At 46.3% G+C, this 26,599-nt stretch overlaps 2 protein-coding genes across 5 annotated transcripts in view; one reads left to right on the top strand and one right to left on the bottom strand.

Moving 5' to 3' along the window:
• The window catches only part of cacna2d3a (calcium channel, voltage-dependent, alpha 2/delta subunit 3a), a 69,565-nt gene that overhangs the window by 8,197 nt on the left and 34,769 nt on the right, over positions 1-26,599 (bottom strand). Inside the window, exons 11-30 of one of the 2 annotated variants that reach the window (XM_029833985.1) lie at positions 23,636-23,714; positions 22,253-22,386; positions 21,467-21,484; positions 19,303-19,374; positions 18,957-19,037; positions 18,582-18,656; positions 17,506-17,589; positions 17,358-17,429; positions 16,742-16,803; positions 16,597-16,664; positions 15,259-15,304; positions 14,675-14,772; positions 14,500-14,593; positions 14,308-14,403; positions 14,108-14,229; positions 13,400-13,477; positions 3,754-3,815; positions 3,600-3,644; positions 3,452-3,514; positions 2,052-2,122 (exon numbers count right to left, since the gene is read on the bottom strand). In XM_029833985.1, coding sequence (XP_029689845.1) covers positions 2,052-2,122; positions 3,452-3,514; positions 3,600-3,644; positions 3,754-3,815; positions 13,400-13,477; positions 14,108-14,229; positions 14,308-14,403; positions 14,500-14,593; positions 14,675-14,772; positions 15,259-15,304; positions 16,597-16,664; positions 16,742-16,803; positions 17,358-17,429; positions 17,506-17,589; positions 18,582-18,656; positions 18,957-19,037; positions 19,303-19,374; positions 21,467-21,484; positions 22,253-22,386; positions 23,636-23,714 — 1,520 coding nt within the window. The remainder of the gene's footprint in view (positions 1-2,051; positions 2,123-3,451; positions 3,515-3,599; positions 3,645-3,753; positions 3,816-13,399; positions 13,478-14,107; positions 14,230-14,307; positions 14,404-14,499; positions 14,594-14,674; positions 14,773-15,258; positions 15,305-16,596; positions 16,665-16,741; positions 16,804-17,357; positions 17,430-17,505; positions 17,590-18,581; positions 18,657-18,956; positions 19,038-19,302; positions 19,375-21,466; positions 21,485-22,252; positions 22,387-23,635; positions 23,715-26,599) is intronic. The other variant, XM_029833986.1, reaches the window with a different exon arrangement.
• On the top strand, positions 6,135-11,319 carry lrtm1 (leucine rich repeats and transmembrane domains 1). Of its 3 annotated transcripts, XM_029833989.1 has the most exons (5): positions 6,135-6,891; positions 7,154-7,261; positions 8,265-8,649; positions 8,741-8,946; positions 10,104-11,319. In XM_029833989.1, exons 2-5 carry the CDS (start codon positions 7,243-7,245, stop codon positions 10,628-10,630), a joined length of 1,137 nt encoding a protein of 378 aa, XP_029689849.1. In that variant the 5' UTR covers positions 6,135-6,891; positions 7,154-7,242; the 3' UTR covers positions 10,631-11,319. The 3 variants fall into 3 exon arrangements, with proteins under 3 accessions (XP_029689849.1, XP_029689848.1, XP_029689847.1); XM_029833988.1 differs by lacking the exon at positions 7,154-7,261 and having other exon boundaries at positions 8,268-8,649; XM_029833987.1 differs by lacking the exon at positions 7,154-7,261 and having other exon boundaries at positions 6,138-6,891.

Genomic DNA, 26,599 nt, shown 5'->3' with positions numbered 1-26,599 from the left:
GTGTGTGTGTGTGTGTGTGTGTGTGTGTTTGTGTGTGTGTGCATGATTTGAGGATATTGGGGGATATCAGAGGATTTAAGGACTTAGCATGCCCTGAGGGTGTGAGGTCTAGGTCTATCCAAGAGAGGTTATTGAAGAGGTTCCTCACACACACACACACACACACACGCACACTGGATACACACTCAGAGTCGGCAGAGGAATTCCTACAAACCTCACAATACTTTTAGGAACATGTGTGAAAGCATGTGTGTCATGTACGAGTGGGTCCGCTCTTTCCGCAGCCCCCGGGGGGATTTTCAACCCTCTGTCACAGTGTTGGTGACACAAGGCTCCAGAACACGGTCAGGAACCAATTAACACTAAGCTGGGCCACATAATAGCATTAGCAGCGAAACACGGACTAATGTAATAGCTACGTATGAGTGTGTGTTTGTATAGATGTGTCATTACAGGCCCAAACTGAGCCTGCAGACGGTTTGTATTAACTGTCAGATGGGCTCGGAAATTAAAACTCCGCAGAATTTAGCCAGTATTTGAGCCCGTAATGTGAGAATAGCAGTTCGATGATGAACGCAAAAATAGTCTGAAGCAAAAACAAAAATGTTATCAGTTTGTTTTGAGGAAGTGGAAATTGTGTAACATCCAAAGGTTCCTTTAGACGCAAAAAAAAAATAATTTTAATGGTGAAACCTCTTTACCGACTTGGGCAAACGTTACGGTATAATTACAATTTTCAAACAATTTTAGCGGAGTACACTGCAGGGAAGGAGCCTAATGATCAGCCCGACAGTGTGAGCAGTTCCAGTTAATGTGGTCACAGATTTCCTGGCAGCTTTTAGTTTGCTTTGAACACGTGTTTATTCTGACACACCGCCACAAGAGGCAGCCCGTTCTTTGACACATGATCCTCCGGGGGCAGGAGGAACAACAACTCATCGATCACATAACAAACCAACGTTAGCGCGATTGCGGGAACTTGGCTGCTCATTAAATCCGAGAAAACCCAACGCTCGTCTTCATCGGCGGCCTTGACGCTGACAAATTAATCTATGCTGGCAGGTGGTGTCAGCTTTAAGTGCTGCAATTTTAAAAGTCTTTAATGTTTCATAATTTAGAGAGTAGTGTGGTGACTTAGCACGTTAATTGTCTGCAGACTGCGCGAGGTTTAGGAAAAATCCGGCCGGATTCACTCCTGCTAAAGTCTATAAGCCCTAATACTCATCATGCTCGTGCTTCACCGACGCAAATTTTAATATTCATTCATCAGACGTCAGACTAAAGTTTGAACAATCCCTCATCATCCCACATTAAAGATTCATTGAAAGAACTTGCAGGCATCTGTATTTCTGAGTGGGCCTGTAAACCATTTGCTGTCAGATTGGGGAGGTTCATTCTCCTGATAAACAGGGGGCTGCTCGGCCAATAATTTGTTACGCTGATTTTTCAGCAGAGAGACAGCACTATAGGGAGCTCCTCACCCACATCCTAGAGGTGCAGCCCAGTGCCGAGTCCTGATGCAACACTGGAAATATGCTAGCGAATGTAAATTTAAAGTTTAGCCAAGCAACAAAAGATGTCACAAACGCGACGGCGAGCCAAGTCAAACTACAGCGCGTCTGTTATTTTGCACTGCTGATCTCCAGGACTTTTCAAACATTTTCCTCAGGGGTCGGATTTCTAAACCGTTCACAGGACCTCACTGCCCACCGCTGCCAGTGTTTTCCACGGAGGTGTGACTCCCATACGCATGTGAACGCGGCTGCGTTCCTACGCGCGGGACTTCAGGTTTTGCTAATTCCTTCGCTTCAGGAAAAGATTTGCTGTAATCCCCGAACGGAGAGAGTTGCTGAGCGAAGGGTCGGAGTTCAGCAGCGGATAGCTCAACATGATTGGTCAACTTAAGGGCTGTCAGCACAATGTGCTCTCACTCTGCGGCCAGCCACATGTTATGCGCATACATTTATGTATGCATACCAGTGGAATTCTACCGGCTAACCCATACCGGCACACTCATACGCCCACACACACGTGCAGTTAGACAGACTCACCTCTTGAAGGAGCCCATCTGTAGAAGCTTACTCATTACAGCTCCTTCTGGCTCTCCAAAAAACTTCCCTGTCTAAGGAAGACAGTGGACATAAGAAAGTAAAACATAACGATATAAAGTAAATTCAAGCAAACTCTCACAGGGAATGTTGAGACATGCTGGCATGGATTTAAGACAATTAGGTATTTTTGAATCAGGAAGCCTGCCCTAAAAAAGATCTCTAGAATTGTGCTGCACTGTTTTATTCCTCTCTCCAAATAATAATTATTTATTTTAAAATGTAAAACTCTCCCTTTTTTCTGACAAACCACATTCTTGCCATTTACAATAAATGACATAGAAAAGTGAAGAGGTCAGCATTATGAGTATCAGCTCAACTTTCAAACACAATGGGAGAACCAAAGGACTCCCCTTGCCTTCGAGAGCAGCTCCTGAAACTAGGACAAACTCCATGCAGGGACCCTCGATTGAGCACAAAAAAACTACAGCAACTTTCAAAAAGAAAAGCTGATATTTGTAAATGACATCATTTAGCACCAGAATGATCATTAAATGAAACTGCTGGCCATCTATTTCCAATCCATCACTGTGAGCATTAACAGTGTTTTTTTTTTTTTTGTTGTTTCCGCACAGTGGAGGCAAAAAAAATTCCACCTCAGCATTTTTGTGACAACGGACCTCATTAAGTTTGAACTGAAAATAGCTGCTATTCTTGGCAGATGTTCCAGTCTACAAAACCCCCAAAATGTTTTGTTGGACCGCATTAAGGTTATCTGCTAAGGTTTTCAATTTTCATTCCATTACAACAGCGCCACGAAATGTCATGACAAGTAGAGTCCTGGAAGCACACGCAGAGCGAAGGCAGGACGATGACGGCCAGCGGACTGGCTACACTCAATGACGCAAAACTGGTGTGACAGGACTGGTGATAGCTAAGGGAGTAATATCTGCCTTGGCATTGGCACGTCTACTTCTGTCTGAATTTTGCAAGAAAAAAGGAACAATTAGCAGTGACTACAAACAGCATCTCGGAGGAGGGTGCTGTTAATGCATGGGTCATGTTCTGGATAAGAGAGATAAACCAAGTTGATGGGGAAAGCATGGATGGGAATTAAATGCTTGATTCAGCTCACATTCTAAAACGTATGCACAAACATAAAAGTAGTAACAAATGTTTCTGCAACTAGATATTGAAAATTCTTGCCTTGGTGCTTTTATTTGTCACAGCACTCTTTGTAGCGCAAAGGTGAAAACACGTTACATTTCATTAAAGTAAAAATCATCTTAGTGCTCCTTAATACTCTGATTTGCATTAAGACCAGGTTGGAATGTAGGTGTGTGTGTGTGTGTGTGTGTGTGTGTGTGTGTGTGTGTGTGTGCGTGTGTGTGTGTGTGTCTTACCAGAGTGTAGTCCTCTGCTACTAGAATAAAGCCATTGTTGTCAATCAGGTAGCAGTTAATATTCTGTAAAATCAAAGCATTAATGCAGCTCTAAAAGTTCAATTAATCATATTCTCGATTGTTGATTAATAAAGATAAAAACGCAAACCTCATCTTCACAACTTATGGAGCATTTGCCATCCAATGCTGCACACTGAAATGGAACAACAAAGGACATTGCTATGTTCCACTGGCTACCACAGACACTGACAGCAACAGTTCTTGTTTTCATGCTTCTGGGTGTTTGTTGAGGATCTGTTTACCTGTTTGCTGGCTGTCCAGAATTTCCTCTGAAAAAAATCCAGTTTCATCTGAATACCCACAGCTGAAAGAGAGAAACACAGCAATATGATGATGTTTATTGTCATTGTGCTGAAAAAGTGAGATCTTTCATTCAATTCCAACTAAATTTAGCAACATTCAGAAATGGCATGGACTTTTTTGCTTGTGTGGAGTTGACTGAAGTGAGTCTCTCTTGCTTTCCAAGAGCAGCCCAGATTCCTCTAAAACTCAACCGTGCTTTCTGGAGCTGTCTGCAATATTTAGAGCTTCCTTCAAACACAAAGAGAGCAGCAGGTAGTAAATTAAATGGAAGGGAATGTGGTGTTTGGATGACTTCAACAGCTGGGGATGCTAAAAAACAGCAAAGCTGGCTGACTGAATTCGCTCGGCATCCATAGAATAATACATCATACTCATACAAGTCACTCATACATTTAACTGTTTTTACCGTTTACATGTGCTTAAAAAACAATTCATACTTTGATGAAGGTTGACCATTAAATATTTAATATATGAGGCATGTTTAAATGTTTGGAGAGTTTTATTTATTGTACAGCACAATATGACTGCAATATACAATACTGCACTGTGCTATACAGTATATTAGTTCAAACCATCAGGTCACCCAGGAATTATAAATCCATATTTTTCCATTACCATCTACAACAAAACAAATGTTCTACCCCTGTTTAGCCGTTCATGTTTGAAGAGTGAAAAGAACATCATCCCAGAAAAAGATTCCACAGCTTCGCACGTCTCTCTGCGTGATTGTTTAAGTGCGGTGGGCCGCTGCTCTGGCCTCTTTTAGCCCTCTGCCCAGTGGAACAGGTGCAGATCATCTCATCATAAGCTTTGCCAGATCCCTTCAGCAGCCCACCATTTCTACACCCACATGGAAAAGCCATGCAGAGAGGCTAATTTAAGATGTTGGGCACCAGCAGTGGAAACACACGTGGTGCAAAAATCCAAAGCAAGTGTTTTTCGCAAAGCCAAGATCACCTCAGAGGTGAAAAGAATTTGAAAACCAGATTAAATGATTTTGAGCATTTACCGTAATGATGAAGGATTTTAAGTGGTATTCAGCAAATTTCAAGTCCAACACGACTTTTGCTGTAAGTGCATTAAAGGAAAACACTGCAGTTCTGTCTGCTTCATCCAGGAAGTGGGTTTAAAACAAAACACCTAAATCTGTCTCACTAATGCTAAGGAATTTTCTGTCATACGAGGGCACGTTTAATTTCCCTAGGTATGATTTAAGAACTTGGGGCTGTTTATGCCCTGAGCTGGGTTTAAAAGTCCAAAGATAAAGAGACATCAAATCCTGTACAAATCCACCCATCACCAATCTCCCATCAGCTGGGCAGAGAAAGATGACAGCCGCCTTAAATCCTACAGGTATTTGGGATTCAAGTGTGTGTAAAGCCGCAGAAGAGCATTTGTGTGGGCATGTGCACGGCAGCAGGGGCAACGAGAGCAGGCATGGGTCGCTCTGTGCGCGTATACATCTGGATCTTAGATCCCGTCAAAAGGGGAAAAAAATGACACAAATCCTACAGACGTGCGGCAAACACAGAGCTGCACGAGAGAGGTGGCGCTAGCTAAGCTCAGCGGTACTACGCAGTGCAGGGGCGAAACGCATCGAGATGAGTGGTGGCGTCAAGAAAGCTGCCACGACTGCAGCACAAACGTCTCCTCCACTGGGACATTTCCAGATATTAACAATGACCAATTTCAGAGTAGATTCTCTCACCCACTGATGTAGGAAGATCTAAAAAAAAAAAAAAAACCTTGCTCATCAAATCTACACTCAAGAATGACAACAATTTTTTTTTAAAATGTGTGTAATTTGTTTTAAAAACAGAAAACAATACTGGTATGTGAACTTTGGCTCTGGGGGACGGACGGACAGACAGACAGACAGACAGACAGACAGACAGACAGATAGATACTCTATGTAGGTGGTGATAGAAGGTAAATCCCTAGTTTAATGTATATGACAGGATGAAAATAATTGCCGTGCCCTTCAGCAGAAAGAAAGATATAAATATAGATGGACAGAGGGGTGGGGGTGGTGGTACATCACAAGGTCAGCTTATATCACATCATCGCATTCATTGTTGAAATGATTCGATCATTAATCTCTTCTTATCTCCTTTGTTCATTTTGCGTCTCCTTCAAGTGACCCGTGTGCTCTTGCAAGCTCAACATTCAATCTATTTAGCTGCAGGTACATTTACTCCCGCTTAGAATCCTGTTCTCCCTCTTGTGTGTGTGTGTGTGTGTGTGTGTGTGTGTCTGTGTGTGTGTGTGTGTCTGTGTGTGTGTGGTTAGTCATGCATTTTATGCTGCCATGCTGGGGGCGTGTTCTGCCAGCCCTTCTGCCCATGGCTCATGCATAATATCATCAGAGCATGCCACAGCAATGGGCACCCTCTGACAGCGCCTGCTGCATGTGCATGTGTTGGGGTGTTTTGAGCAGAAAAACCGGTGCCCCTCTATTTCTGTCCCGCTCGGCTCTCACCAGAGCAGGAGAAGGCAATAAGAATGTGAGCGTGCAAGCTGATTTAAGAGGTCCAGCTGTCTGTTTTGACATGATATGACAGTCACCACTGGGGACGGAGGCAAGAATCGAGCGGAAATTAACCACACGCACACATCAGGGTTGTTGATTCAAGGAAAAGGCGGAGGGGGGGGGGTGGTAATAACATCAAATCAAGATAAGGCAGGATGAAAAACACCATGAAATGTAATGCAAAGGGAAAGAGAGATAGAGGGAGAGAGAGAGTGACAGAGCGAGAGAGAGGGAGAGATTCCAAGGCTGCCTGGCTGGCAGTAAGCTCTGGGCTCTGATCTGCTTGGTCTGATGGGGTTTCATGCCCGTGCAGACAGCATTGGGGGATCCTGAGGGTAACTCGTTTTTTTCCTCCACTGATCTTTGCTTTTCCAGCTTTTCTCTTCCTGCTTGCCGTATCATCCTAGACAGATGAGACTAGTCGGGACAGCTTATCTCAACCTCAGCGGTGGCTAATGGATCACCAATGACAGGCAACGGCGATCAAAACAGGATCTAAAAGAAGATCAGATGCAAGCGGCCATGAGACAGCTGGCAGATATGAGAGGTACGAAGATATGAAAGGTTCCATCACCGAGTAGAAGCTAAATAGACACGCAGGTCTGCAGATTTGTTTCTGTGTGTGTGTGTGTATATGTGTGCATACATTAAGGTGGGCAGCTGCTCGAACTTGCATTGTGTAAACTGTTGTGTAACTGTGTGGTTGGAGCCACGTGGGACCATAATGTTCACGCTTGCTTATGGCTCCCCCCCAGTGTTACAAGTGTTGGCTTTGACACCGAGGTGACGGTAAACGATACTCGTTCTAGGTCATCTATGCATGCCTTGACGGGCGTGCGTTGAGTTAGAGGAACACATCGGAGCTCACAGAGATTCCCCTGTTGACCTCATTCCTGAGATGCTGCTACCACACTCCAGTGAGCTGACACTGTTTACATGCCCACATTTGCAATCTATAGAGGGATTTCTTTGATTTTTGCATATAGATTTAATGCATAAGAAACAGAATGGATCCTTGCATGAACACGCTTCACTGCAATTAATTATGTTGAATTACATGCAGCCACATGACGGAATAGATTTGAATGTTATGCCTTCCTATTGCACAAAACACACACACATCCCATGTGTGTAATACCCAGTACTGGAGCGCTGTGCTCATGCACGCTGCCATCTTGCAGGGAATTGTGCTGCGACTGGAACACACTAAATGCCAAAAGCACGATGATCCCAAACCAAACAAGACAGACAGTATTTTATTCGAACAATGCCGTGGAATGATGGGATCAGCCTTTCCCAACAATGGGATAAGCCCTTTCCGAACGATGCGCCAGTTGATGGCTGAATGTTTTATTCTTCACATAATGTTTCACCACTATGCTTTGGCCATAATAAATCAGATGTGTATATTATAAAGCAATACATATGCAAAGATTGTAGTTGAAAAATGTAATAATTTGACAAAATTGGATAGGTTCGCTTTGAGAGACGATGGGAGTTTGGGATACAAATCAGAGCTAGATGTCCAAGCTGTAGTCATTTCATCGAGCCTCCAGCAATCCAGCAGGCTCTATAAATAGAAGTCCATGTTCCACAAGAAATGGACATTCAAGTTCTCTCAAAGGGAATCGGACACTCAGTATGTGCTGCGTATGGATTTACGTGTGGGTGGAGTGTGGGTAAAGGGTTACCGAGCTTTGTTGAAGTCACTAAGGGCCACTGTCTCAGAGATGGTAGGAGTCTGCGCAAGTTTACTTTTTTGTTTTTGTGGGAAAGGAACATAAATATCTGAGGGAAATATCATTTCTACAAACTTCAATTTCATTTTGTGTTTGAACCTGTGATACATGTAGATATTTGAGACTCAGTTGCACAGACAGAACAGTTTGGGACCAACATAATGTCCTGCTTTCTCCACAGCAGTGCTGCTGTGTATCCTCCTATCCCTCCTTCCTTTTTCACACGCCTGTCCAAAGGAGTGCAGCTGCAATGGCAATGCCAAAGTGGTGGACTGCCGGGGACGAGGCCTATACGACATCCCCCACCCACTGCATCCGGACACCCAAGAGCTGTATCTCCAGGATAACCGAATCAGGGGGTTGGGATCAATGGCTTTCCGAGAAATCCCCATTGTCCGCGTCCTTGATCTATCTAATAACTCCATAACATCTGTTTCGCCGACTGCTCTGCTGGGCCTGAGAAATCTGCAGCGCCTCGGACTAGCCTACAACAACCTGAGGGAGCTCGATAAGCGGTTGTTTGGACCAATCCGCACGCTGTCACACCTCGATCTCTCACACAACAGGTTCCTCCTCAACACTGGAGCAAGTTACCTTCTACTATGTCATGATCCTGCATATTTCATTTTATAATTCCTCTTGTGTTTGTTTGTCCAGCCTGTGGGGACTCTCTGGAGCTATGGGTGACAATCTGAGGAATCTCAGCCATCTAGGTCTGGCACACAACAGAATAACACGACTGGACCGCTCCCTACTGGAGGCTTTGACCCGCCTGGACAGCCTCACGCTTCGAGGCAACCCGTGGAGATGCGACTGCCAGATCATAGGCCTTAAACTCTGGCTGGAGACCTACCTCTTTAAAGGTTAGATACCCCCGGCTAGCTGGAACTTGTGTTGCTGGGTTTTGTTCTGGTAAGACCTCATGATAATGCTAACCTTCAATGCCAGAACCTTCCTAAAGGCAGGTTCACACCAAGCTGTCTCCAGCCCTTGCTACAAAGATTAGTCTCTTTTCTTTCACCTCTGTTTGAATAATCGAACATGTTCCTGTTCAGCATTCACAACATTTTTTGCCTTAAATCTGGTCTATAAATATGTCTCTGTGATTTAACCAGTGGAAGGTTCAATCAACCCTAATTTTGGCTTTGATCTTACAAAAACAATCAGGTTGCAAGGCTGGAAAGAATGTGCATTTGACAGATTTCTTCCGAACCGGCCTGGGCATCCGCTTCTTTCTCATTTGGCCCTTTTCGTTTCTCATTCAACAGCCAATCAGAGGGCTGTTTTTCACCATGGGGAACCGTGCTTAATCCGCTAATGGTTTAAAACTACGGTCGAGCTACAGTTTAATTGGGGAGCCTCTTCCAAAGATTAAAATGCACTGATCCCCAACAGCCGCAATGTGTTAAAACCAGGATAAGAGCTCCCTCCAATTATCAGAGGTGGAGTGGCGGATACATTTTTTAATTGTTTGTTGATTGATTGATTAAGACTAAGTGACTGCTGGTTTGATCACATTTTTTTTCTGCTAAATTTAAGGAACATTGGTACCCTTTACACCAGAGCCTACAACTGTGGTCTTTACAGTCAGAGACAGTGAGAGCGTATGATTAAGAGTTAGAGTCCATTATTTTCCACGCTAGACCAACGCTAGCGTGTATTAGATAACAAAATAACCACTGCGGGGTGAAAGCTAGGCTCACTTGGAGCACTCTGGCCCACCCACATGCACGTTGTTCTGACAAGGCTTTCAGCTGGAAGGCTGAAAATTCTAATTACCACAAAAGAGAACAATGGGCCAAGATAGAAGGATACATGGTTAATAGTGATCCAGGGGTACATCAGGCGGGCGGAAACAAGTGGTTTACTGAGCACATTAAGCAGGAATAGAAAGATACACAATAAAGAGATCCAGGAGAAACATCAAGATATGTGAGCCTTCTGTTCCAAACCTTTTTATCGTTTCTTTACTCAGAGTTTTTTAGTGCCTGCATTGATCTAACTTTGCCTTTGGTCCTAGGTGGAGTGGTTGATGAGGTCATTTGCTCACATCCAGAAGAAATGAGGGACAGAGACCTGCAGAAAGTCCCTTACCAAGTCTTCCATGTCTGCATGACCACGAGCTACCACTATCTGTTTGCTAACATACACCACCTGGAGACTGAAAGACTACTGCGAAGCCATGCCCACGGCAACCACGCTCATCCCTCGAGCCACGCTCTCCATATCCCCATCGGGGAAGGCTTAGGCGGTGGAACAGGAGGAGGTGGAGGAGGAGGAGGAGGGAGCCTGCCAGAGTGTGAACCGAAGCAAAGGCACCGGCCCGTCAACCTGCGCCATGCCATCGCCACGGTGGTGATCACAGGAGTGGTGTGTGGGATCGTATGTCTGATGATGTTGGCCGCCGCCGTGTATGGCTGCGCCTACGCTGCCATCATGGCCAAATATCAACGCGAGCTCAAAAAGAACGAGGAACTGGCGGCAGCGCGGAAGGCAGATCACACCACAGGGGATGAGAAGGAACCTCTGGAGAACGCCATTGCCTGAGAAAGAACTCGATTTGATACTCGGACCTCAACCCTTTAACCTGTCTGAGAACAGGGTCTGCATATTAGTACATGTGTAGTTGTGGAAAAAAATGAAAAAACTGAGGGAGATATTCATGTGCCCGTGTGTGTGTACATATGTGTGTGTGTGTGTGTGTCCTGAAACTCGGGTAGCTAAATTCACCAGGGATTTGACTATGCACTGATGAGCAGAGTATCGTTTACTGTATACGGGTTCAAGGGCCAGGCCAAAGAATCCCAAAGGAATTGACTCTATTTTGTCTGTGTGATACAAATATCGACAAATGGCTCTATATTTATAATTGTGTATTTTTAGGTACGATAGTAAACCTCTGGTAGTTTTAAAACAGATTTCGAACCTTGGTTGTCGTTCGGTTGTCGTCAAATGGATATTTTGTTGAGTTTTTGAAGTGATTTGGAAAAACAAAAAAACTCAATAGGCAGCTGCTGTTAGTGACATTCTGTCGTGTCCCCGGTCTGAGAGGATGTCCAGGATGAGTGTGAGAGTGTGTGAGGGACGTATATGTTACGCATAGATTTAGATTACTGAGTTTGTGCCTAAACCACGAAATATGTTTCCTTAAAGCATATTTTTCTGATGACTGAAGAAAAATCGGGAAATCTTTGAAGCAATAATGAAACAAACTGAAATGAAAAAAACAAAACCTCGACTCTGTAATTCTTTATTTATTTTCTTACAGGTTAATAGTGCAATCGAGCTGTCAACAGTCCACATGTGTAATTATTTAGACCATTAGGTGCAGCGTGTAAAATTTTAATCCCATAATAATATAGAAGGTCTCAGCACTTATTTGTTAGTACTACTAACTTATCTGTTCTCCCCACTAGATGCCGCCAAATCCTACACATATTGCTGAGGCTTTGCTTGGTAGCAAAAGCTAACTAGGCCATGTTGTCCATTTGATACATTTTATTATAATGCTATTAAATTTAAAATAAAGATTCTCATTTTACCAGATTTATTTAACTATAATTTACATAGAAAATATATACATATTCAATGGGGCGGAGCTGCAAAATTGTGTGAATGTGAGGATTCCTTTACAATATTATTAGTACTATTATTAGCATTAGTATTATAATCGTCAGTCTTTTTATGGTTGTAATCATCATTATCATGACTCACTTGCTGTGAGCTAATATGGCTGTGAATGTTTGTCTGAGCTAATACCTGACCTGGGTTCATGCAGCTGATTCACTGCACGTGGAAAAAGATGACCACAGACACGTGTGTGTCTTTGTGTGTGTGTGTGTGTGGCACTCGTACTGGGGCAATGTCTGTAGGGCTCATGGAACATGATGTCATCAGCCTGTCCTGTTACGTTAGCGTGTTTTAGCTTATTCACAAGTCTGCAGCTCAGTGAAGCGCAGGCCAGCGCGAACTGGCCCTAACCGGCCCAGGCTCCATTTGCATCCTAGCCTACATTTCTCCTCCCATCTGACTCTATTATATAAAATCCTACAAGCAGACATTCCCCTGACCTGACAAGCACGACCGTCATCAGTGTGGAGCAGCATCCTGTGCAAAACTGGGGTTTTCAAGGATCCCTATCAGTGATTAGCCGTTAACCATCGAGAGACGTCTGCTAAAGGAAAAACAGTGTTCAAGGAAATGGGATTATCCGTCGATAATCCAGTCCAGTTGTTTGCAGGAAATACTATGATCCATTCTGAGCGTGCACGTGTGCTGTGACACTGCACAGACTCACCCATCTCTGTCCTTCTGCTCCAGTGGTTAACCCCAGGCCAACAGTACCCACAATGCACTGCTTCCATGTCAACACATTCAGGCACCATTTCTTTCCTCTCTTTTTTCTCTTCTCCTTGTCATATCTTCCCAATGCATTTGAAACAATCTTTTTCTTCCCATCTCATTTTAGACAGTTTTTATTTTTACCGGTCCTACTCTCATAAAGATCCCATTCAGATGACAGCTGACTTTCATCAATCAAAGAGCTTTTGGACGAGGCAAAATGCAAGTTAGTCACTTAGTGTGATGTGCAGAGGAAAGGATTACGATAATCCCCAAACTGCTGTAAATCATATATTTTGGGGAATGAAATGAAACATGTTCATTTATGTAATCACTAAAAACGCACGCAAACCCCCAAAAGGCTTTAAGATGATCCATATAAATCAGAAATAGAGGCGCTTTTAGAACGGGCTCTTCCTCTGTAAAACCAGGAAATTATTTCACATTGCCTTCACCATTTTGAAACACTTAGCCATATCAAGAAGGATATGGTCTATAGCTCCAACACAGGAATGTTTAGAATTTACCTGGAATTTTGAAAAACATTGATGCGTTTCCACTGAAATTACTGGGGGGAAAACAAACTTTTCCCCAGCCCTAAATTTTCCCTGGAAAAAGTACCTCAAAGGGAGGAACGGACTCATCAGGATCCCTTAAATCCATGCAGCATCTCACTCTGCCATGTTTGAGCCAGTCAGCGGCTGCAAGTTTGTCCACATCAATTCTACAAGCTTCACTTTAAATGGGGCAGAAGATGGGAAGCCAAGAGAAGTGGACAGGCGATGAGGTGGAGTAGAAACACACAGATTATCAGGCTTTTTTGTCTTACCTGGGTACATAAACCCCTGGTAATAAAAGTTCTTGGGAACATTGGTAAAAAAGGGGCTTTTGTAAACATCCTCGGGCTGGAAACAGTCCACATGAGCGGCATGCAAAGGAAAAGTTTGAGAGTGTGAGAAAGCGAGAGCCACCTACCCGCAGCTATGGGGGATTTCCTCTCATCCAGAAGCTGAATGGCAGTGCTGGCCAACACCACACTCCTGTTCTCTGACACTGAGTTAGAAACACACAGGTTAGAGGTCACACTAGAGTCACGTGTCATAATTATGCATCCGCATGACGGCCGGAGAACCTTTGACACCACTGTGGACTGTTCCATGACTACAGTCCAGAGGAAAAGTCCAGCGAGTAAACATGAGCCTCTCGGATCACTTGTGTGAGCACTAATGGAAAGCCTGAGGCCGAGGACAGATGAGAACACACTCTCCCTTTGGAGGGAAAACTATTTCTCACAGTCTGGTAAAGTCAATCTAGGTGCATGTGTATGTGTGTTTGTGTCTGTCGCTTTTGGTCAGTGTGTGTTCTCTCCAAGTTACTATGGAAAAGGATCTTTCTAACGTATCTTCTTTCGACCCGTAGCAAAGCCACAAAACCACAGGCTAAATTCATAATCCAGGAAGAGGAGGTGGAGGCACACACCTCCAAAAACAAGCGCAAATATAAAAGAAGGAACCGTGGAAACTTGATAAAAACGATAGTTGTGCGTCCACAAAAGATCTGCCCTGACGGTGGGTCTCGTAACTTATCCGCCAGGATCAGTGCCCCTCAAACGTGGCGCTTCTTGCATGATCTCACACCTCACGTGTCCCTGACGCCACGTATCCAGCGTGTTTTCAGGCTAACCTGTGTTGAAAGGCAGCGAGTAGACGAAGGTTCCGGGGACCTGCTCCGCCGCTCTCTTGTACCACAGCGGGAAGTGGTCGGCGTTGAACACGCCCTCCTTGTCCTCCGCCGTCAGGAAGTCTCTTAATGTGAGGAGGAAACAGAAGCAGCCGTGACGCAGACACAAGCGTTATTGCTGCGTGAGCTTTCGCCGCACTTACTGGTTTGTGAGCTCATCGGGAACCACAAACAGGTTAATCCTGGACAGGCCCGTCCTGGTGCCGAGGTAGGCGATCTCCACCCCTTTATCCGAGTTCCTGTGTGGTTTCCCAAAGACACAAAACCAAGGGTTCGATTGGAACGAAGCATCTGACTCTTAATGCGTTCAATCGCGGGGGAAAAAAAAGACGAACTCGGACTTGTTGAGCACGAGACTGGTCCAGTAGGCCTCCAAAGGTGCCGTCACCACAGCATCGAAAAGGACCTCCTGAATCAGCACTTTGTCGCCTAAGAAGGTAAAAGGCACCGGGTCTGTAAGTCCATCAGCAGAGAGAATAAGGAGCATGTGAGGGCGGCTCCGTCACTGACAGCGAAGGTGGGGCTCGTATCCGTTCAGGTAGAGTTTGATGGCCTCCATCTGGGTCAGGTAGCGATGCTCCGGGTGCTCGTCCGTGTTACAGTAGGTCCTGGGATATATCAAGAACAAACAAGTTAGAGTATTAGCGACTGATTCCTGACACGCAGCCCACAGAGGAAGCTACAGGCCCGACGCTGAACCCAGATCTGTCGCTCCGTCATCGGTGTCAAATGCCTAAAATGTGACGGTGATTAAAATGAGTCGCGCGGTCGTGACGGCGACCAGGTGCTTCTGGTTCACCTCACGCCGCGAGGCCCGTCCTGAGCCATGAATAAAACAATGGACGCGTTCCAGCTTACATGCAACAGTTTGAGAAGCCCCGGCGGTCATTTCTCCAGATAACGGTTCCCAGTCGTTACCACCACAAGTCATCGAGTGACACAAACCATCAACTCCTGCTGCGGCACATGCCAAAGCGTTTGTACAATTATTGGAATAAGACCGGGGGATTTGTTTCTGCTTCATAATTAAAATGTTGCCATGGATTTGGCCCAACGGCGCCGTCACTCAGAGCTCAGCGTCGGTTTGTTCTCACCATTCGTCCGCCAGGGCTACATCAGGATGCTCCAAGTCGTGAAGCCCTGGAAGGAAACCAGAATTATTCTTCTCAAACTGGAAGACTGAAAGCACTCAATATGAACTCAGAATAATGGGGGGAGGCATTTACACCCCTGTCGCACACGCCCTTAAATGCACGCCGCGGCTGAAAAATGTGTTTTTTAGAGGGACGTGACAGGCCTGATTAGATCAGGAAGCGCCAAGTCATGCTCCGAGCGCTCCAAATGATGGACGTGTTTTTGGGGAAGCACACAAGCGCGCATGCAGGCGCTGCGGCGCTGTCCCTGCATGAATATTAACATGCATGAGGCCGGACACACAGAAGCACACGGGGGCTGACGGAGACGCCGGCGGGACGTCAGCGAGCGAATCCAGCTACTGCAACATTAATGTCATTATCACCTCATTACAATCGTGTGTGTGTGTGTGTGTGTGTGTGTGTGTGTGTGTGGGTGTGTGTGTGTGTGTGTGATTTATTATCTGCTGCCAACTATTAGCAGAGTTTTTAACTTTTTTTTTTTAAAGCTTTGATCAGCACAGCTGGACTCCATCAATACACAACTGAAACGATTTATTCTGTGTGATTAGATTCTGGTCGGCAGACTTTAGTGGAGCAAAGGAAACATATTTCAAAAGTAAAAGAATTGTTGTTTTCTTTTTTTGTTCCAGGTTTTAAAGACAACAGCAGTTTTCAAACTAAACCAGTTGGGAAAAAATCTGATGTATTGAATTCCTAGATTTATATTTATATGTAGAGGACCGCCCCCCCAAAAAAAATAATAAGAAAAGCTTTTATATATTTAATATTCTCACTGTTTAGATATTTTAAAATATCTAAACAGTATGCTTATTTGGGTTAATTATTAACAAACATATAGGGTGGACTCTAATGTGGTTTTGTTATAATGGATGATCAGGTTTATTGTTACATAAAAATACTGCGACATTCAATAAGTCACGATTAGTTTGATGTCTGGATGCTGATAATAAAGTCTAACTTTATTTAATAACCGCTGAACTGTTAAACAGAACAGGTCGAATGCTGCACAGCGACACCTGCTGGTGATGACAGCATGGGCCAGGCGGTTGGTGGACGTCTGTGACTCCGTTTTTCAGACATTTTAAAGACCAATCTGCTGCATCATCCCTTTCGATGACACTGTCAGGATCCAGGGTTGGTCAACATGAATCTTTCTTGAAGGAAGATTCCGACAGATTTGATTCCTCATACTGTGTCAAACGTCTTCAGTGGGTGGTGAGTCAGGGTTTAATATCCCCTCAGCAAAGCAGAGAGAGGAAAGGGAGAATTTCCTACCTTCCTCCACAGTAACGTTCCCTCTGAAGAAAAACTTTCCGTGGCCTTTGGAAAGAGCAACACCTAGACTGAAACCAGCAAAAACCAGCATCAAAGCCTGATCAAAGAAAACTGAGCATTGGCCATTTTAGTTAAGCTTCCCTACCTGAACGGAGTCCCTTTAATATCCGTGTAGTAGTAATCGTTATGCAACTCCAGCACCCGTTTCTGCGGGAAGAGCTCAATGAGTTCCATTATTACACCGCGAAGAGGAGCAAAGACGTCTGTGGGCACAACTCTGGCTCCATCTAGTGGCACCGGGGGGAACATGCTGCGGCTCCACGGGCACTAACGCTGCAGATGCTTGTGTAGAATATTCGAGCAGTAAACATGCATGTGTGCGTGTGCCTTAATTTACATACTGAATCCGAATAATGAGGTTGCACGCGCGCACACACTCGTGCAGACTATCTCTCTCTGTGACTGAAGCAGGCAAGTAGTAAAAGGGGAATCATCCGGCTGCTTTCTCTCCTGTGTTTAGCACCATGTGCACGGTGGAGATAAGGGGCTCACACAGACAGACAGACACACACCCCTGCATGCAGAGCAAACAAAATCTGAAACAAAATCCCCGAGTCAACTCTGAACATCACTGTGCCAAGTGTAACAACCCCTCGGCTGAGTGGATTTCTCCCCGCGGAGCGCCGCCTTTGAGGCCATCGGGGGAAAAGTGCCTATTTGTGCGCTTTGTGCATCGGCATCAGAGGCCCCGGATCCCTCACCCCTTTATCGACACTCTTCTTCACCTCCATGGAGAAGGTCCCGGTCTTCCTGTTCACCATGGCGTTTCGTAGCTAGCAGACACAAAATGCAAATGAAAGCATCGGGCGGCGTCAGCGCGTGCCGAATGTTCAACCGCGAGCGCCTCACCATGTCATCCTTATCCTCCCATTCCACCTCAGACAGATCCACGCTGCTGTAGTTGGGCTTCCTGCGCTTCTTGCCGTCACCGTACTGCACACAGGCATGCACGAACAAAGATACTGACAAAATCGGAACACAAAAACTGGTGATAATTATATATTAGTCAACCATTCACTGTGTCATCATTGTGACATTTCAACATCAAACAACACGCTATTATAGCGAGCCTGCTAATTACCTCCTGCTACTAGCTGAGCCTGTGGATGGGCATCAGCAGCTAGCGTGAATGTTTCATGCTAAACGCCTGACCACGGAGGATATAGAGGCTATATCAGCCTTTGTGAATTATGTCTTTGTGTGTATCTGCCGCTTCAGCATGCATCCCTTCGCCTCATCCCAACCCTTTCCATTAGCTCCTTTAATTAGGACACTATTAAACTACCTGTCCATCTGTCTGCTCCCTCTGGAGCCTTCAGCAGGACGCCGCTTAGTCGATATGCTCCTGTTTCCACCAGGAGATGCGCAGGCTGGGCGCTGGCGTGACCTCACAGCAGGGACCGCTGTGATTCGCCAATGAACTGGACATTTAATTGACACGCCACTGCTGATCCACCTGTTCCTCTACCTGCAGCGCTTCGCCTCTAATCCGGCGCTGCTTTTAATGCTGGAAGCTGTTTGGGTTTCGCCCGGCGTTGCGTCCCCGCTCCTTTCTTTCCTCTCTCTCACCTCATCCTCTTGTGAGAGGAGCGAGTGAACACAATAGAGTTAATCACAGCCATTCAGGAGATCTATCTCTGTCTATTCACAGCACAGCAGAGGCATAGCGGAACGCGCTCAGCTAATCTGCATATCGTCATGCTAGCCAACACAGGCTCACCGTGGGGTGTGGAGAGTGCCCTCAAATATACACCATCACTCACTACCGCAGCAGGACAATGGAATCCATAATAGTGTTGACAAGAACTCAGGATTTCGTTTTCTTCGGGCCAAGTGTCCAGAATAATAATGAAGAGATCTGAACCTTTGGCCCAATCGCCGATGGTTACGATGACGTGGCTCATGTTGGTGATGGGGGTACTCACAAGTGGTCGCAGGTCTGGGTGGGTGAGGATGTAGCCGTTGTTGGTGATGGCAAAGGCGTATCCATGAATGCCCAGCTGGGGGGAGACACACACACACACACACAGATGTGACTTTGTGGCTGATAACCAGAAGATGGAGGTTAAGGTTTGTTAGAGATAAGGCCCAAGCTGAGGTCGCTGAAGAAACAACTTTCATGAACAAACACAATGATTGTGAATAAAGACTCGATTCCCCCGTGCAGGAAATCTGAGGAAACGGAAGGACAGATCTTTTGTGATGACGTTTGTCTTCATGGAATTGTTCGGCGGACACCCGCGGACCTTTAATTAGCTGAGGCGACCTGGCAGAAGTCCCCGGGTCTGTGGGCGCCCTACCTTATGCTTGGGGATGGTCTTGAGCAGCTCGGAGACGGGCACGTCTGTTCCCACCACCCCCAGCAGGATCCCGTGGTTCCTCTAGACGCATAAGAACACTTCAGTTGAAAACGCTCTTATGCAACTCATGGATCCAGTGTTTTAAATCCTTTAAAAAAAATCTATTGTCTATTCAATTAGTGATGCAGAACTGATCAAAAGGGATCTGGCACGTGCCTAATTGGAGCGGAGTGAGTCATTATTTGATGACGTGTCGGCAGTATCGGGAAACTTAATCCCCTCTGGGTGATTTACTCTAACAGCAAAGTTGTGAGGGGAATGGGGATGTGGCCGTGTGCGCGCTCACGGTTTCGTTCTTGGTGCTGAACACCGGCATCGCCACGGTGGTCATCAGAACCGGACCCTGGCCGTCGTCCAACTGAGCCGGACCCCAGGAGAGCGTTCAGCGTTGGAGGAGGGAGAAGAGGAGAGGAGGAGGAGAATGAGAGAGGGAAGCGGCGCGGCGCGACGCCGCGCACGCCGCGTGAATCATCCTGTTTGGTGACATTTAACACGTGTTCCGTTCTGAAATCCTGCAGCCGACACTCACTCTGTCTTCTTCTTCATCTTTTATTCATGCTCATTATTTGCCTTTAAACGCGTACAGTCGTAGCCCCCCTTTGATCTCGGGCTAAATAAGCTGATCCAACAGCAGAGCCTCTGCTCCGGATCTGGGTATTTCCCCTCCCTGAAGACTGGTTTAGGAATTTGGATATTTATCTTTGCAGAGGGTGTCTGACGTCGATCCGTGTGAGATGAAAGCTTACGATGAAAATATTGAAGGGAGGCTTTGTCGCTGCTCAGAAAACAGGGTCTACTCGTGCCGGACCTGCCTGTTTAGGTTGCCGTGAGTAACAGCTTCATGAAACCCCAAAAAAGAGGCAAAACAACAGTTCTTGCTAACGTCTCCCTCCATCTTGGACTGATGAAAAGGGGAATCATTAGTCCAGGCTGCTGCTAATATCTGTAGCGTTAACAAAGCGCAAGTTTGCTAGCAGGGTTAGCGCCACGTGGATAACATTCTTCTCGGGCCGTTCCCCATCGGAATCCTCCTCCCCATCTTCCCCTATCCTCTACATCCTCCCCTCTCTCTACCTTCCTGTCCTCTCTGACTGCGTCCATATGTCTCGTCTTCCTCTGGGTCTCCCGACAGAATCCTTCTGTTGACTGTCCCTCCTCTGGACATGTCCTGACCCTCTCAGGCCGGCCTCTGGAACTTCCTGCTTCCTTGTCTCTGCTTGTAAAACACTTGCAGCTGGATCTTACCTGTAATTTCTTCCTGAGTCGTCAGGACAACTCCTAAATGTTCCATTTCCGTCCAACCTGCTCTGCCAGTCATCAACCTTCCGGACAAATCCGCCTCATCTTCAGCTTTCTCTTTACATCTCTGATCTTTGCCTCACGTTTACTGAAATCTCTCCCAGTTTGTCCTCCTGACACACTCCTCTTCCTGCTGCGTCCCCCCGCCCGATCGTCCCCAAACCAGAGCGATGGACAACACAGTGGTGGGAAAGAGGTTGAGAACAAAAGAGTGGGGTCAAGGTAAAGCGGAGACGATGGAGAGGATAAAGGGTCCTCGTAAACCGCACGTCCAATAGAGCCACTCGCTCTCCTAAACCTGAGCTCAGCTGGGATGACGACAGGCTGCAATCAGAAGCGCCGCACATTTCCTGTTAATCCCAACGATCGCGTCTACCAGCGTGGTGTCTATTTCATTTTCTGCTGAGCTGCTTGGATGTCAACAGCCAGCCAGAGTCTCTCACGCTCGCAGCTCTGTGTCAGACATATGGCCCAGCAGCTGCCTAATGGGAGCGCTCTCTGCTCGGCTCATGCTAATGTGGGGGCAGCGCGCTAATCTAGCCGCCATTATTATTGTTATGATTGCAGAGCTGCTTATCGCAGCCCACATACGACACAGAGGGCAAAATTAAAACTGGGTTTTGTTCAAAGAGATCTGGACACGTCGTCCCGCCCGATCACACCGACTGAATCTGCAGCCAGAAGTTTCTTCAGAACGTTTTCCCAGATAATCACAGGAACAAAAGAGCACAACTGCACATTCACACACAAACGTTTACATCTCCAGCCACGGCGGCAGCACCACAGGTGAGAGATGAGTGTGCACAGGTGAGTGTGCGTCATCGGGCGTGCAGGGGGGGGGGGGGGGGGGGGGGGTGGGGGGGGGGGGGGGTGGCGGCCGGCTGGACCAAACAACAGACACGGTGCACGGCTCAGGGGCCCGGGAGCAACAACAAGGACACAGAAGAGAAATGTCACGGGTCGCCACGGTCGCTACTACACCCTTTTACGCTGTAGCGTCACAGACAGCGGGGGGGTGGGGGTGGGGGGGGGGGATGTCGGAGGTCAGAGCTCACATGCACATGGCACGCACACGAAGACACACTGGAAATACAACAAGCACGAAACAGCAATGACCTGGATTTAGGATGCTTGTTTTTTCTTGTTTTTACCTTCTGTGCTTGGGGGAGCTGAGGAGAGCGGTGAGGAGGGGGGGTGAGAGAGAGGGGGGAGGGGGAGGGGGGAGGGAGGAGGGAGGGGGGGTCAATGCATTTGTGGATAAATGCGGGAAAGGGTTATTTTCCGCTGAACGGGATCGCACCAGCAGTCTGTTTTCTGCTGTTGCGGGCTTTTATGTCAAACCACGGCGGCTCTGTCAGGAGCCGGGGGGGCTCGGGGGGGGCTCGGGGGGGCTCGGAGGAGGCAGAGAGCCACAGACCTGCAACTGTTGAGTCACCGCGACGGCAGGATGGAGAGAAGGAATAAGTGGGAGGCGGAAAGAGGATCGAGGGGATCGCCCTGTTGATACTTGACAGTGTGATTTAAATCCACCATATTCCCACATTGAGGTGAAACGAGGTCGGATTTAATTGAAAAGTGTCTTTGTTCATGCGTGACTCTGCACGGATGGCGTTCCGGCCCTGAGGCGCTCCTGCTTTTTCCTCCCCACGTTGTAGAAATACAAAGACTAATGACTGGTGTTGTCATTCGAGTATTAAGATGAATTGTTGGGGGACTCGAGAGGCTCAGATGATGCGTGCGACATTTCCAGGTAGTGCACATTGTTACTGCCTCTTCCGGGATTTTCTGCCGCCATTATCCTCTCAATAATTTAATTCACTAATTCCGAGTGCTCTATAATTAGAATACTTGTTAATTGAGGCATCGTTGCAGAGCTGTAGTTGATTACATTCAGGAGGGTTGAGGGAGGTTGGGGAGGGATGGCGTGGCGGACTCACGGTGCTGTCGATGTAGGCCTCGGTCCACACCGTGTCATGTTCCTGGTCAATCACCTTAGGACGACTCAGCACGTGGAGATATTCCATTACGTTCTCCTGCACGTCTGCTAATGTGGAAATCTGAGTGAAGTAGCCTGTGGGGTGGAGAGAGACAGGGAAGATAAATCCTTTCAGTCAGACGCTAACAAAGTCCCATCAACAGCCCCGCGTAGCAGGAACCAGGGTCCTCCAGGATGGACGCGCTTCCGGAGCAGCGCTTCCACTTAAATTCCATCTGGGAGACGACGCCCGGACTGGGAGGGAAGTGAGAGCAAACCAGCGCAGGTCTGCGGAGGCATGAGGGTCGTGTAAATGCAACAGAAACGGCGCCGTTTTCTACAATGGTAATGTGGCCATTATGATGCTAATGTGCACGTGCAGGAGGGGAACTATTGTTATCTCAGCATGGGGGGGGGGGGGCGCAGCAGCAGCAAGACTGATGGGTGACCGGATGTGACACATAGAATGAGGGGAACGGCAGGGACCCCGTGTTTCCATCCCTCTGTACCAAAGGAAAATAAAATACCGTCTCCGAGGCAACGAAGGAGAAAATCACAGCCGGGCGTCAACATACCGGCGAAAAGCTTCACTTTCCGCGGAGAGTTCGGTCGTATGATTTTTTGTTGGGTTTTTTTTTTTTTTGGGGGGGGGGGGATTAAAGTCCAGTATTTGTCTTTTTCCATGTTTTCGGTCTCACACTCTTCATCCCTGCTATCGTATTGTTGGATCCACTGGATCCTACTGGACAAACTAAGTTACAGGGAGGAAGCATGCTGGACTCACCTTAGCAGCAAAAGCTATTTTACATGTGGCTAAATGATATATGTAACGACACATTAAGACAGGTTTATGGCAGCTAAGCGAGACTCTGACACATCGATGAGGGTGAAAAACTACATTTTCTTTACTTTAGAAGGTAAAAAAATTCAACATTAAAGAAGAACGATGTACTTGGGAGAAGAGCGAACATTGTGTGCAAAGATAATGCTAAATCATCACACACTTGTACCCAAAAAGGTCTTATCGTCACCACGAATACACTGGATGATATCACTTCACAATAGCAACAAAATAGAGGCTACGCACACACACACACACACACACACACACACACACACACACACACACACATAGACAGATACCGTGCTTAGCTCATTTGTCTTATCTACAGCAGCATGAGGACATGGAGCCAGACTGTCTCCATCACCCACCACAGATAAAAATAGAAAGTGTTCTGTGCACTGTGACATCTATGACCACACACACACACACACACACACAGTGCAAGGGCGATTATAAAGAACAGCATGTTCCATTGGTCCATGCATGTATTGGAGACCCCACCTTTATTAGCACACGCCATCCATTTCAGATTCTCTGCAAAGGCCGACTCCCGACCAATCAGGTAAGGGAATATGCGGACCTGGAGAGAGAGGAGATAACTTCTGTCAGTCATTTTAATCACATATTGATAGAGCCCACCATCACCACACACTGCAGAAGATAACAGTGTGAGAGCAGGGACGGGGCCCGTTCCTCATCTCCCAGTGATTAAAAGACCCTATCTGAGACTTTAATGGAGTTGATTATGGACCCAGGATACGCTGCTCAGAACATATTGGGAACACACTGGGAATCATCACACTTCCAGCATCTCGACCTGTCTGGTTCGCGAGCAGTAATGATTTAAAACACGTTCCTTGCACGTTTCCTTCCATTCACAAAGCCAGAAAGGCGATGTAATCCAGTCTTTAATGAGTTATTAACTTGGGTTTCCACTCGCCGCTTGTAAATTATAATGCACTCTTAATGTGTTTTGTTAACCTAAGAAACTTAACATCTCAGTATTAAAGAGAAAAAGTAAATATTTTGATCTGAAACAGCCAAATTCCAGCTAAAAGTGGTCAACCTTGAGAATCGTCCAAACTGTTTGCTGCCAAGCTAGTTTCTGTCCAGCGGAACTAAGTTGGCTGGAGCAGCAGGTAATTTTGGCTGCTGTGTACAGGCGTGCGTGTGTGTGTGTGTGTACGTGCGTGTATGTTGGAAACACAGGTTGCCAGACTGGGCCAGATGTAAGCCTCCGGGGGCACAGCTGTCATAGATCCATCTGTGAATTTCTCACCACCCTCCCCAAGTCCGTCAGCGTGTGCCCGTTCTTTGTGTGTACGTGTGTATTATAGGTAATTTGCCAGAAGGGGCTCCAAAGGGCCTGAAAAAATCATGAAAATAATATGAATAGCTCTTGCCTCACTAGGGAAAATTGTTTTCATTGTCATCCCATGGTGTCACAGTCAGATACAACTACAATTTCCAATATTAGTGTGAAATACAGGCTGTTAGTCGATGTTCTTGTTTCTTTTTTGTCGACTACAGTGTCAATCTCGGTAAGTACGGCTGTCAGGCTCTAATTTGAACCCCTTCAGTAATTATCATGTCTATAATCTACTTCTATTCATGCAAACCTCCATCGTTGGCGTGACAGCAGAGTTACAGTAGACTAGAACAGCTGAGGTGGACTGAACCATTCCACAGATTCGGGGGTGATACAACAGCTACGATGATTATCCAGGTGAACACCGTTAAAACACCGTGACTCAGGCACTGATCACTCGTTCCGTATTCGTTCTGTATTCGTGGAATCCAGAAGTGTCATTTCAATGGGTGGTCAGCTGATCGGCAGCAGAAGCGAGTCTGGTCTCCTGGCACATTGATCAGTCTGCTGCTGCGGAAATGGAAACAATGCTGGCAGAGGAAGGGCGCTGGAACCCGAGGATACAGCGTAAAAATGACAGATAAGGTGCGGGCACTGCACGAAGGACAGGCTGTAAGCACGCTGGTCAGGGTTTCTGTACATAATGTGTTGATTTTTCACACTGAGGGAACATTTTGCTGACTTCCAAAACTTCCAGCGCCTCTTCTAAGGGCAGCGAAAAGGACAGACAGCAGAGATCATTTTTCAGCTGGCAGGGCTTTGGCCAGCTTCTCCCTCCCTCTGCAAAATGACCTGAACCAGCAGCTGAGCGGCACAAGCTTCCAACAGTCACAACTGTTGTGGAAGCTTGTTAATAACCCACTGTGTGCATCAATGTCATTCCTATAAGTACCTAGAAACTAGTTGTGATTCCTATAAGTACCTAGAAACTAGTTGTGATTCCTATAAGGACCTAGAAACTAGTTGTGATTCCTATAAGGACCTAGAAACTAGTTGTGATTCCTATAAGGACCTAGAAACTAGTTGTGATTCCTATAGGTACCTAGAAACTAGTTGTGATTCCTATAAGTACCTAGAAACTAGTTGTGATTCCTATAGGTACCTAGAAACTAGTTGTGATTCCTATAAGGACCTAGAAACTAGTTGTGATTCCTATAAGTACCTAGAAACTAGTTGTGATTTCTATAAGTACCTAGAAACTAGTTGTGATACCTATAAGTACCTAGAAACTAGTTGTGATTCCTATAAGAACCTAGAAACGAGTTGTGATTCCTATAAGTACCTAGAAACGAGTTGTGATTCCTATAAGGACCGAGAAACTAGTTGTGATTCCTATAAGGACCTAGAAACTAGTTGTGATTCCTATAGGTACCTAGAAACTAGTTGTGATTTCTATAAGTACCTAGAAACTAGTTGTGATTCCTATAGGTACCTAGAAACTAGTTGTGATTTCTATAAGTACCTAGAAACTAGTTGTGATTCCTATAGGTACCTAGAAACTAGTTGTGATTCCTATTCAGCTAAAGAGACTTTACAGTTCCAGGTGACCCAATTAACCCTGTTTGTAGCCCAAGGATGGGCCACCTATCACCCAGACAACCTGTCAGGAGTCTGGATGGAGCAAAGAGAAGAACCATGATCGATACTCGTGAGTTTTGATGCCACAGCTTCTACCCCCCCCCCCCCCCCCCCCCCCCCCCACCCACCCACCCCACCCCCACCCTCGCTCTGACATGTGACTCAATATCGCTCCTGATGTGAAAATAGAAGTAATTTTACTTCGATTAGACGGAACGTTACCAACTCCGCTGACTTAACGGCGCGTAATATTTAAACAAAGGATAAGATTAACAATGGCTTCCTAAAAACCTTAATAGCAGTGCAAAAATAACGTTATGGTCTGTTTTTCTCTAAAATGACGGCATTTACGCGCAGACGTTCAGCTACTTGTCTGCGTCGAGTTTTCCCGGAGCGTGCCCAGATTCTCAGCGTGATTCTACATTATATGGCGGCGAAGCTCCGAGGCTGCCGGGTGGAAGCCATTAACACCGAGGCAGAGAGGGAGAGCGAAGGAGAGCAGAGTGACAGAGACTGAA

Source organism: Takifugu rubripes, chromosome 3, assembly GCF_901000725.2.
Source record: "Takifugu rubripes chromosome 3, fTakRub1.2, whole genome shotgun sequence".
Classification (NCBI taxonomy): Eukaryota; Metazoa; Chordata; class Actinopteri; order Tetraodontiformes; family Tetraodontidae; genus Takifugu; species Takifugu rubripes.
Note: the sequence above shows the minus strand (reverse complement) of the source record. Positions and strands in the feature narration are given on the sequence as shown.